This window comes from Chroicocephalus ridibundus, chromosome 1 (assembly GCF_963924245.1).
Source record: "Chroicocephalus ridibundus chromosome 1, bChrRid1.1, whole genome shotgun sequence".
Taxonomy (NCBI): domain Eukaryota; kingdom Metazoa; phylum Chordata; class Aves; order Charadriiformes; family Laridae; genus Chroicocephalus; species Chroicocephalus ridibundus.
Window position 1 is genome coordinate 166,320,495 of NC_086284.1, and position 13,623 is coordinate 166,334,117.

Below are 13,623 nucleotides of genomic sequence, written 5' to 3' on the forward strand. Positions count from 1 at the left end.
CAGAAGGTACAGTTAGACATATTATTTTCATTTTCCACATGTTCACCTTGCGATTTGGTGCCAAGATATGCCCTCCCCTAGAGGAAAAGAACAAGCACTGGTAGTCAGCTATTTAGAGACCAATCACATTTGAAACAGAAGACGGCTATGAGGGAAACTAACGTTCAGACATTGAGCTACTAATGAAGGCTTAAAAAGAATGCACATAAACTGGTTTTCACTGTCCATACTTTCAGACACTTAAATTACTTAAGTGATTTACTTAAGAGGAGTCCTAATGCGAGTAAAGCAAATAAAGAAAGGTGAGAACATCCAAGCCCCCAGATTAGACATAACTAAAGTTTATTGAATATGTGAAACCACGCTTTGGGACTTTTTGTAGTTACTGCACTTTCACTAAGGATTAAAACCAGAAAAACCCCTACATATTTGGAGAATCCTTTTAACAACTGAAAGGTACTGCTCAAGACGAGTCTAGAAAAAGTGTAGGCCACCACATGCAAAGCAGGATATCAGCAGTCCTTTTGCTATTGCTGAGCTCTGCTTAAGAAACTAGTGACTTATATTAACAACTTTCTAACCATTTTATGCAACACTTTCTTTATTCCTCAGTGTTATATGGGCAATTAAAGCTACTTGATTTCCCTGAGCTGAGGCTTAGATGACTGGTCTTTCATCCCAAACAACCTCACATTGAAATGATTTAATAATTATTTTCTTTTCATCCCGTCCACAAAACAGATAGAACGCCTTCGGTATTGATACAGAAATATGGATTACCTACAGTTAGTTTAAAAATGATGCACAGCTCTGCTTCAATCACATCAAGTACCAAAAAAAACCAAACAAGAGAATCATGTAAATTTAGCATGAAGGAAGAGCTGGCTGAGGACTTGGACAATAGAGAATCTGAAGAGTTTATCCATAAAATAAATGTCCACTCAGAGTACCTGGCACTAATAACTGAACCAGAGATTAAGCTCTGATGTGACGCTGTTTCTGGAACATGAAATTATGAAGGCTTTCTTTTCAAATCTTGAGCTACCTACGGCAAAATTCACATTTTGGCACTTCTACAACTACTACACATTCCTTTGACATCAGAGATTAGGTTATGGAATGTATTCTATATTGACTGCAAAAAGAGTGCAGCAAAGTCAAAACTACTTAAAACACAGAGGACTGATGGACAGTGTTTACGTAGAGAATTCTTTCTAGCTATAAAGATACACATACCAAAACAGTTAACGTTCATCAAGAGAAGGTTTTTTTGTTTAGGAATATCTGACATGACTGAAAAATTTCTACTGGAGGAACCAAATCTCTCCCTTTATCAAACTGTCAAGGCAAGTATGAGAACACCCTTGCTACTGATAAAAAGAAGCTGCAGATAAACTCTTTGCTGAGATCTTCCTTATTATGGAACTCGTTTTTCATCCACACTAACTATTGTTTCTGATAGATTTCTGGACTTGTGGTAAAGCCCGTCCTTTCTTGTAGGCAACACGTATTCAGAAGGGGAGCCTTTAGGATCATATAATTATGTGTGATTTAAGTCCTCTGACTTCACTGTGTTAACTTTTGTAGGACTTCACTAGGAGGAAAGAAATGCCGAGCTAAAATGAGGCAGAAGTTTTTAAGTTATCAAAGTCCTTAGAAACCACTGAAAATCCCAGGTATCTTCAGAAGTATACTTCTTTAGAGACACTTCTCCCTTTAATCATACCCTCACTTCTGAAGACTTCAGGTCCTTAAAGTAGATCTTCACTGCAAGACAAAGCTAGCAGTAGTTTTCCTTATTTCTAAATGAGATATGTCAGTGTTCACATAATATTTGGTTTTATATAGTCAGGCTGTAAGACATTAACATTGAAGTTACATAACCATACAGAGAGTAACAAAAAACCCCATTCACCTAGATAAATTAAACCCAATAAAATGGAATATGGTACAATCTGTTCACTTTCCTGGAACTGGTCAAAGAAATTAAGAATACATTTCGAGAGACTGACACGATCACTTGCTGGGACAACAGTGCACTTTATAATTCGTCACTGCTGAGCTAAAGGATACAAATTGAGTTAGCTTATTCAAGCCTAATTTAATTTGATTTGCAAAGCTGAAGCAGTTCACATGACCAAATCAGTCCTGAACTGAAAAGCTGATACCCTCCAGCAGAATGCCTGTTTTTTTGTAATGCTACAGCAAATAATCACACTGGCACACCTAAGTTTTAACAATGGAAACTGTTCCACTGAGCCAATGGGACTACTGGCAAAGACATCAACTCCAGATTAAAATATCTTACTAACTCCTATCGGCACACGTGTGAACTATCCGAACTTTTTCTTCCACAGTAATAGGAAATCTCGGTAGTACAGTCAGTGAGCCTAAATGGATTCAGCCCACCTTGAGAGGGAAACCCAGTGGCAGGTGAACTGAATCTTTCTCTAGGCTCCACTACTTAGATCCCTTCTGACTCCAGTGCAAACTTCAACACCTAGCTCCTCAGCTGAAACCTATATTTAGATGTCTTAATCTGGAGCTGAATTCCATCCCTAATAAGCTTAATGTTAAGTGCGTATTAAAGTATATTGCTAAACCAAGGTCTCAATCAATATGGTTCTAGTCAGCAAAAGTCCTGAAGAGCTGAGTCCAATAAATTCATGAGCACCTAAAGATATGCTTAACTGCAGAACTGAGCTGACAGAGCATACTTTTGAGGTCTGTAAAAATAAAATGCAAGATGTTTCTCAACAAACACACATAAATACAAACGCAGACAAAGCTAATCCACTGAGCGGAAAGGAGTTTCTTAACCACGGGTTCCAAGAGCACACACAGTATTTGTGAAGTTTGTTCAACAGGGAAGCACAATCAAGCTAATGAGAAAGATTGTTGCAGAAGTGCTGAACTGCTCAGGCTCTTCAAAGATAGCTAGCAGGTTACTATAAATATTTAGGACGTTACCAATTTTAACATTATTAAAGGTATTTGCTTTAAATCTTCCCACCTTGTCATTTTCATTGGTACTCAGCTATTTTTCCCAAAGATAGAGAAAACAGATTCTTATACATCTTGTAAAACTTGCCAAAGGCAGCACAGAGCTTACATCCAGAGAATGTTGATTAATAGGTACGTACCATTACAGGGGAGTCATCTGACTCCTATGTATGGTAGCTTCAGTCCTAATCTCATAATGTAGATAAATATAAGCAAACGTTTTTGTAATGCTGCTGATGAAAAGTAACTCAAGAACCATGGTCTGGGGAAAAAAAAAAAAAAACAACCCCAAAACCACAAGCCTGATCATCAGCAACTATTAAGGATAAAAAAAAGCTAAAGAGAGTGTTAACCCCTAAAGACAAAAAAAGTTAAGTAAAAATTACTAACTTTAAGTGGTAAATTATTCACTATGTCCCAGGGTTTACAAAGTCTTACTAATCTATCATTGTAAAATTCTCCACTTGAAATGAACGAGCAAACTCTTAAACCACTGACTTACACATGTGAACCACTGCTCAAGTGATCGTTATGAAAAAGGAGAGCACCAAAACATGAAAAAAAGAGTCAGTTAAAAATAAGAGCATTTATGAGAGGCATTGTCAAAAGCATGTTCTGAACAGAGGCTGTTCTACAACCTTGAATACAAAGTCATTTCTGTGATCTTACCAATGCGTGCCTCACACAAACTTCAAAACACATTTCAAATAAAAAGATAATCACAGATCACAATAGATTTGGAATTATAATTTAATAAACTGAAAGAGGATGCTATGTAAACAAAAGTGTTTACATTTTTGCTGTTGGGACTCACTATTCTAACTATGTCTCCCATGTAGCCCGTTACTCCCATTGCAGACCCCCAAAAAAATCCAAACCCATGCTTTCCCTGTCTCTTCCCGAAGTGACACAAAATCATCTCCTGCAGGCACTGAGACACCTCTGACTGCTTTACTTAGCATTTTCAAGTCTACAAAACCAGAAACCTAGTAGCGCAAAGCCACGTCCCTAAATAAAATGAAATAAAAATAGGAATGTAACCAAAATCTCCTGATTAAAGTAGGTAACGACTGAAGCTCATTAACAGACAACTAGAAAAGTCCATCTGAAAAAGTCAAAGAAGAGGGTAACAGATACAGAATGAACTGTTCTGTTGACAACAGCAGCCAGAAGAAAGAATTACATTTCAAAATACAGCTAATTTTTATGGCTTTACACTCCTAAGTAAATTATTTAGGGTTCCTTTAAAGACAACTTTATTGTTCCTTTAAATACAAACTACTCTGAGGAAGCAAGACAGAGAGAAGTGCAAAAGAAAGTTTAAAGAAAAAGTACGAAACTGTGCATTGTTGTCGACCTAGGCAATAGAAGTTTCTAGTAAAACTCTAAACTTCACTAATTTGTATGGATGCTTTTTTCCTGAAATGTTTTTAATGTTAACCAAAAGATAAATCTCAAAGAAACTTGAGGAAAATACCTCCTGTAAGTGTTCCAGAGAAGTCTAGAAATAACAGAAGACTTCACACAGTATTCTTAAAAATATGCACACACTTCATGTTAAGAGAGAAGAGATAACATACACATAAGCCTAGACAACAAAGAGAAAATCTCCAATCTTCTAAGAAAAGTATACACTCGCTACTTTTACCAATACATATTGCAGGCGAGGGAACACGATTTTACTGTCAAGGGAAATCAATTCCTTGGCAGAATTCTGGGCATTTGGCCATTAACGAAAAGAACACACTAAATTAACAGAGCCTACTCATGTGAGTCATTTCGTTTGTCTTGCTTTATCTATGAATGTCCTCCTTGAGTGCTTTTGAAAGAGTGGGTGGATTGGAATACCACAGAATTCTGGATTTCGCAGACAGGAACAGTAATATGTATTTCACTGGAACTGAACAGATTATCTTGTGACACACAAAAAATGGCAATTCATGTCCAGTATTTTACTGACAATCTAGTCAATGAAGAGATTTAACCTCAAAGTGTCTCCAGAGAACTTATTCTCTCAGAACCATAAGACTCTGGATTTGGAAAAACAAAAAACCGAACCCCACCCCACCAAACCAAACAGTTACTCAATCTTTGTTACCTACAGGTCTTGAACCCAAAGATACAACAAAATTTTCCTATCAAAACTAGCTTCTTGCCCATTTAAGAATGGGCTACCAAGACAGAAGGTCCATTTCTTCAGAGCCATGACTAGGTAAAACAGTAGACCATACATGGGTCAGATAAAGCCTGTCTCTTATGAGTCCCTCTCTACTACTCCCACTAAAAGGATTAAACTAGTCACTGTTTTTCTGGATCCAGAGTTACATTGTGGAACACATTTTGTAGTCTGATGACTAACTGCATTATGAGGAAGAAGGAAAAAAAAAAAAAAGAAAAAAAAAAGAGAAAGATTGATATTCACTGAATAAGCACTCCAGTTTATTACTCCAAGAGTAGCAGCACAGTCCAGTATGAGACAGACGAGAACTTCCAGTGAGGACTTAAACTGGGTAAACAGGCCCAACCTACATGCTTGGTTTGCACCATAAGAGGCATTACTGCATGATACCTACGACTTTTATAGTTCTAAAGTTCTACATTTCTTACGGGCTAAAGACAGCCATTCTATAAATCTTTGCTTACACAGAAATTAGACCACAATGAAAAACTGTCAAATTAATCTTTTAACAGTACCTTCTCGTAGATGCTGATTAATGACCCTGTATGTTTTTATAGCATACTGTTATGTCCGTATCTTCCCCCAACCATGAGCTATTTTGCTTATCAGGCAAGCAAAACACTGGACAACATAACAGATGGATGAAGACGGTTCTTCTCCCTTTTCCCTCATTTTGTTTGGACAGTAGTGCACAGGACAGTTCAAAATAAAACTACATACGCATTTATACACAAAGCATTGTTATCTATTTGTTACCACTTATAACAAAGAACGACTTGAAAGAAATGCATGCAAGATGCATTATCTTCAGTGTGAATTATCTTCAGTATAGGCGAAACACCACATTAACTTCAAAACACCTGATTTTTGCGTTATGACAGAACTTTGCTATACAGAAGAAAAAGGAAAGCGTCTTTAAGGACAGGAAAAAAATATTTAGGAAGCCACAAGACTTACAAAGAAGCTCAGTAAGTGGGCCTTTCCTTTTCCATTGCCTTTTTTATTAAGATAAATGCTAATTTCTCTAGTTCAGTTCTATTTATTTTGCCTCTTCTTCCTGTGCTTCTTAGCAATTACAGTTGTGTCTACTTCTACACAGACTCTTAAGAGGAGGGAAGGACAGACTTTAACTATTGGCCTGCCAGTCCAAGTGCCAAAACTAGTAAAACCAACAAAATTAGTGTGTGCATACATGTTTGAAGCCCCCTTATCAATGAAAAATGTTATGGTAATGTAAAATCACAGATACTTGGAAAGCACATTAGAGGCCAGGTGACAGGTAAACCACCTACCAAGTCTACATATTTCAGTTTTCCATTTTGCAAATTAATTTTTCATTTAATTTCATTTCATTTAAAGCTCTAGTCAAGTTAGCCTTTTGGAATGATATGCACAGAGAACCAATGCTGCTTCAAATAATCCTTAAGACAGGTTTTCCAGCACTCATTTTCCCCTCTGCCACAGGGTAAGAAAGTGTGCCAACGTGCATAAGGAAAGCTACCAAAGTGCAGCATTAGGAATGGTACACACACAAGACTCTTCATATCATCATACTACATCTCTCTACTGTTAATTCTTCTAAAGCCATGGAACATCTGGTGAGACCCCACATGGAGTACTGTGTTCAGCTCTAGAGCCCTCAGCACAGGAAAGACATGGACCTGTTGGAGTGGGTCCAGAGGAGGGGCACAAGAAACGATCTGAGGGCTGGAGCACCTCTCCTATGAGGACAGGCTGAGAGAGTTGTTCAGCCTGGAGAAGAGAAGGCTCCACGGAGACCTTATTGTGGCCTTTCAGTACTTAAAGGGGGACTACAGGAAAGATGGGGACAAACTTCTTAGCAGGGACCGCTAAAAGGGATAAAGGGACATGGGATAGTGGCTTTAAACTAAAAGAGGGTAGATTCAGACTAGATATAAGGAAGAAATTTTTTACAGTGAGGGTTGTGAGACAGTGGAACAGGTTGCCCAGAGACACGTTAGATGCTCCATCCCTGGAAACATTCAAGGTCAGGTTGGACAGGGGTCTGAGCAACCCGATCTAGTTGAAGATGACCCTGTTCATTGCAGGGGATGGTGGACTAGATGACCTTTTAAAGGTCCCTTCCAACCCAAACTATTCTATGCTTGTATAATTCCAACTCACCTGCCTTTCACAAAGAATAAACTACTTTAGCCAGGCACCAGAAGGTAAAGCACAAGCACACTGACAAAGCTACTGGCATGTATCAAAGCCCTTTGTTTGCTACGCTCAGGCAGAGGAATGTCTACTACACAGAACACAAAAATCCAAGTCAAGTAAGTTACTAATATGCCATAAATGGGGATTTTTCAAGTTGCCTTTGAATTTGTGAAAATGGCACAGTAGCTGGGTATTGTACAGTAAGCGTCACTATCTTGTTAAATATATCTCAGCCTCTGGAAATGTAATTATTTGAACTTTCAACTGTTTTCACTAAAATATTTTCAAAGAAAGAAAAATCACCTCTTTTTACTCTACAAGTATTTGTGTGGGATAATTTCTCACTACAACATAAAGTTTTAAGAAAGTAACGTCATAATTTATCATCAATTACATTTCCTTTTTTTCTGCTAGTTGCAACTGTACCAGCCTAAAACCACTTTGCTATAGTGCAATTCATGTAGGTAATGTTATGTATTTTATTTAAAATTTTTTATGTTATAGCAAGCAATGTTGAACTTGTAACTAATAATAGCATATAGAACAGGAAACTTGTAAAAATTAACCCATATAACAGTTGTTATAAGTTTCTCTGAGCTACCAGAGAGTGGATAGACACTTGCTGAAAACCACGAAATTAAAACTGATATTACAAAGAACAAATAATTCAATTTCTCCATTCTTATCTAAATAAAACACAAGATTTGGCTACATACAGTTCCAGAGAGCACATCATGAGGGCAGCAGTTGAGAAGGTGACTCTTGCACACTCTGTCATCACTGAATTTGATTCGCTGACGGGTTGTGTCACCTGCAATATAGAAATCAACACATTCCAGGTTAGAAATCTGTGGAAGCCAGACATATTCTGCAGGTTACATGCAAAGCGTTAACATTGCCCTGTCACATAGTGAAGGCCTACGGAAACTAGAACTTAAAACACTGTATGCTTCTTTGCCAAATAACACCAAAAACACAAATACATGTTTTGATGCTCTATAATGCTATTTTAAAATCCTCTCACACTTTCCCTTCAAAAATGCAGCGTGAAAAGTGCTTGAAACCAGAAAGATAGCATTAGCTTAAAAACACTTTGCTACAACAGCATTTGTTAAATGAGCTATATAATGGTCTAGTCAGATTTTGCATGAAATAGTGATGTATTTGTATGCAACAATTAGCATATAAAAGCAGCCTCATAAACACAAGATGATACACATTGAGTCTTCACCGAATCCCACCTTATACTCATTTTATGATTTTGCTCTTGGATGCAATGCACCCTCTTACTTCTGGTGGGAGTAGCATAAAAAGTTGGCAGAAGAATGGTTTTAAATGCTTACAAACCTGAAAAAAAGTCAGTCAAACATATGGACATAGCCTATATGCAAAATTATTTTACAGACGTTTGCATATCTCCGTATCATAAGCCTTTTTTTTTTTTCCTACATGCTGTTTGTTGGGATGGAAATATCTTAATTATATCTTCATCATGGCAGGTTGTAGTTCCTGCATCAGCAGAAGCATCAACCTGCCCACACACTGAGGTCCAATTGCAAGTTTAAATAACCCCATCTTGGAGCAAGACCTAAAGTCTTCAGAATAAAGTAACCAGCTGGTGCTTTGGGGATGAGGGAGGGAATATGTTTTCCTTCAAGTCATAACATCGTCACTGTTTCAGATTTGGAAGAGAAAACAATGCTATGGCTCTCTTGTTGTTAAGACACAGGCATGATAAAACACCTTAATCTCGCTAAGGATGTAGCTATTTATTCATTTTTTTTAAACTTAACCACCTGTTAAAATCTCTAATCATTGAAAACCTACTGGTGAATTACTGAAGCAAGGAAAGCTGCTGGGGGAAAAAAGACGACATACAATGAGTTCAGACAGCAGCCTCTTCCATTTCATCAAATATTTCAGAGTGTTGAAACATTTTGCAGTTTATTAAAGTCTTTTATGGCTTCATGACCTGAAACACTGAGAATTTTGAATCTATTAATTCAAGAAGCCAAATTCATTACTGAATTAACTACAACAGAGGGGAATAAAACCCCCATCTCTTAATAGTCAAGCCTTTATTGCTATCATATAATCAGATTTTATAGTATCAGTTCCTATACATAGGATGGTAATACATAATGTTTTCAAACAGGCCACGTTTCAGATTATTAAGCAAACAAAAGTTTCTAAAACCACCACATGCTTAATTTGCCTGCAGGATACAAGACTTAAAACCTGTAATCCACAGGCTAAAGACAGCTTCAAAGCAGTTCAACAATAGGTTTTCTAGAGGGCAACCTTGCTGCTTAGTTATACTTACACAACTAAAAATTTAGAGCAATTCCTTTATAATCATGCCTGCTACTGCAATAAAGAGCTCTGAGTTTTGCTTTTCCTTTTTTTGCTTTTTAGGAGGTGGATCCATATTTTTTAAACACATAACTGCGTTTGTTCCACATTCATTAACACATCTGAAAAGTTATTGATAACTCACGGCTCGGCGAATGCGGGGCCTTTCTGACACTCCCTTGCAGATTGATGTAGGCAGGCAAAGATACATTGAACCTTTATAAATAAAACAAGGGGCCAGATTGTTCAGTTTGTATAGAATAATAGACTCTGCCAGCAATTTTAACACAGCATCTAGAAATACATGTTGACTGTAAAGATTCTTCCATATAAAGACACATGAACAAAATCACAAAAAGTATTTTAAAAAGACAGCTGATGGCCTTATAGCACTAACCTATCAGGAGTCAAAAAGTTATCAAGACCAGAAAATTGCCAAAAGACTCATGGTTCCTTACGTAACGTTGGCAAGTAGTATTTTCAGAGACATCACCTCAACATCCTAGATATAGCTTTTTCATACCTCTACCACAACTAGGAACTGATGCTACAGCTGCAATACAGTCTTTCATCTGAGTAGCTAGCATGATAATCACAATTACCAAACTGAGATAAGACAACGAAGGAAAAAGAATAAAAATAAAAAAAAAAAGGAAAAAAAAGAGGTAGCAGAAACTAGTCAGTGACAGCCTCAAGAACACATCGCACCTTTACATTTTAAACCTTTGTTCTTTCTACACTGTGCCTTTGGTCTAATATTTAAGAGACTTTGAGAAAGGCACCCATACACAGAACATTCAGATATCTTCCTTTTTACAAAAAGCAGCTTCACACATTTGCATTTATTTTTAATCTAGGCTGTTTCAGAAGGAAAGGTTTATCAAAAAGAAAAGGTGTCATATACTATGTCCTAACAATGACTGAATTTTGTGTCCCTCTGGCAGCTCATTCCAGAGTCTGACAGCCTCAGAAGAAAATGCTTTTATTTCTTCATTAATTTTGTGAGCTCAAATACCCTTAATAGTGCAGACCTGTTGGCAAAGACAGAAGATGCATTCTGCTGCTGACCTACAGATTAATCATCTTGAGCAGATGATGACCTGGGGTCTACATGGCTTGCTGGGGGGAAGGGCAGAATAAAGTCTACAGATCCAATACACACCTGACATTCAGCCTACAGCAAGAGAGACTAAGAATTAAAACATGAACGCAGATTTCTTAGGCCAAGGACTTCAGTGGTCAGATAACCAAGACGCTACTTCTCTTTGTCGAACTGTACTTAGGTTGATATACTCTTTGTATGGTCAAATAATCAAGTGAAAGCTAAGCGATGTTTATGAGCATTTAAAAAAAGGCTTTATATATTCTGTAAGAAGAAAACAATACACCTATGTACCAAGTAGCTGCAGTCATCTAAATTTCAGAAGTATCCTTAAACGCTTTTATAAGCGCTATGACTGATATTTTAGACCTTATTACAAGTTCTATTTCAAAAGGTAAATAATTAAATTAGCTCAGAATAGCAACTTATTTAACCCTGCCTCTGAAGAACTGCAGAGTATTCGACTATTTGATCTTTAGGACTCATGCTCATTAAAGAAATCAAAGTAATTTACCAGGGCTTTATAGGAGTCAACATCTATTACTATAAGCCATCCCTGTGTTTCCAATTAGATTTTCTCAGTTAAAAACAAACCAAAGTCATGTTATCGATAAAATTTATATAGAGATACAAAAAAAAAAAACCAGACTAAATTTTCCTCAAGAAGCAGCAGCTTAGTTTTACTTAAAGTACCTGGCCCAAACCACATTTCTATAAAAGATTACTTTCCAGATGAATGGAGAACTTTGAAACAGTATTGAAACCATTCCAGAAAAAAAGCCAAACATAAGGAAATTTCTACACTTGTACATCTCATATCCTTTATAAGCATAAGGAAACTGCACACTAGGGACACAAATATTAAAGACATGATGGTAGTAATGTAAACTTTCTAAAGGACATTTTCTAATTTGTATTAAACATGCTGACTACAAAAGTAACATCAAGACCAAGGCATTATGGTGATTGAAGAACATCCTGAGGTTAAGATCACAATGCGCACTTGGTCTATACAATTCACTTTGAACTCCCAAGTCTAACCTATTAACAAGCCTCCACGATGTCATTCCCGTTCAGTGCATTTCAATCACAAACCAGCAGAATGAACACTTATGTACCAACAACGCTCGGCATTATAACACGCTCATAACAACGATACATTTGATCCAGCATCTTACTGTTCTGACGTATCCTAACATACTACTAACAAGAAGCCCAGTGCACTGATGAGAATTACCCTTTATAACCCAACTGTAACCTCCAATCGCAAACTAATGGTGCAATCCATGCAAACAAAACAATGTGCGTTTTCATTTTCATGCCGTTAACTTCCTGCATTAAGATACATCAACCAAAACCAGTCAGCTTTCCACTCAAATTTTTGAAGAACGAGTCCCAACATGTTGGCAAGGGACTCTGAAAGCTTCACCCACGAAGAGCTACTAACTGGGTGGAATATCAGGTTAAAGACTGCATATCAAATTTCATCAGGAAAGCAAGCCCTGTATGACAAGTATTCAACATCATTATTTAATCGAGGCTTAAGCAGTCACAGAAGATCCTGTTCCTGCTACACACTTAACGGGCAGCTAATTCTGATATTCTTGTCACTAACACTGAATGCATCTTTACCATAACACCTTTAGAATAATACACTTCTAAGCATAATTTCTTCTAGTTTACACTGTTGCTGAATTAATACTGGCGAATGCAGAAAGAATGAAACAATTTTTAGCTAATGCATCACAAGTGGAACAAATATAGAAATTATTTTTAAGAGGTATGAATATGCCCATTTGCTTCTTCAAAAATGCCATTTCATATGGTGCCCCAAATCCAGAGTAGAAAAATTCCTCAAGTCCTTCACTGTTCCCCTCATTTTTAATGGCTAAAGTACCAGAACTTTAAAACAAAGCCACAGAATTCACTGAACTTGATCGTTGCCCTTAAAAGCCCTCTGATCACTCCTAACTGACAAATAAAGAATCTTTTCACGGTTTATGTGTTGCTACTTCCTTCAGATTTCTGAGCTGATATCAATTCAACATTTTGGGTAGGTTTTGCAGAAACATGTGTATACAAGACACTTTTTTCTGCCTTTACTTTGCTGCTGATTCGTATTTGAAGGAAAAGCTCTCAGAGGCCGCCTCTGGCTCCCTAACATGGCTCTCAGCCAAAGGGCTAGCAGTCTTCTAGTAATGGACAACAATGTATTGAAACTGACTTCAAAAGCACATACTACCTTCCACCTACAAGCATAAAGCAAAGTGGAACCCAAAATCTATGTACCCTTAAGTCCTTAAGCACACAGAGAACTCTTCAATAATCCCATATGGAAACAAATAAATTAAAAAATGGGTTTACAAATTCTAGATTACACCTGTTACCACATAAAGGGGGTCACGAAACACAGGATGACATCGAGGTAAGCACAAGGGTGTCGTTTCAACTCCTCCCAAACAAGGACAGAAAAGTCACATATTAATAACCACTATTCAGGATAATTGAAGTGGCTAGCGTAAAACAGAAAAACTATTTAAGATGTGAACATATGAAAAAAGGATATTTTAAGTTTCAATGTCAGAAGATGATTTAGAACAAGAAAAGTGCTTTGCTAGTAACAGCTGAAGAACTGAGTTAAAGACTCCAAATATAGCAGTTCATCTCAAAAAGCTAGCAGGTGAAGCAAAAGAGGCTGATTGGCACCTCATACATAAGGGTTCTGTATATGCAAAGAAAAAGCCAAAGATTTTTATGATAGTCACATAGCATAACATTTGTTAGGATGCTCAGGAGAACATTTTCA

General features: G+C 37.1%; 1 protein-coding gene across 1 annotated transcript in view; it reads right to left on the reverse strand.

Moving 5' to 3' along the window:
• LUC7L2 (LUC7 like 2, pre-mRNA splicing factor) overlaps positions 1–13,623 on the reverse strand; it is a 41,525-nt gene that overhangs the window by 22,416 nt on the left and 5,486 nt on the right. The window contains exon 2 of the mRNA XM_063322583.1: positions 8,080–8,174. Within this exon, the coding sequence (XP_063178653.1) occupies positions 8,080–8,174 (95 nt within the window). The remainder of the gene's footprint in view (positions 1–8,079; positions 8,175–13,623) is intronic.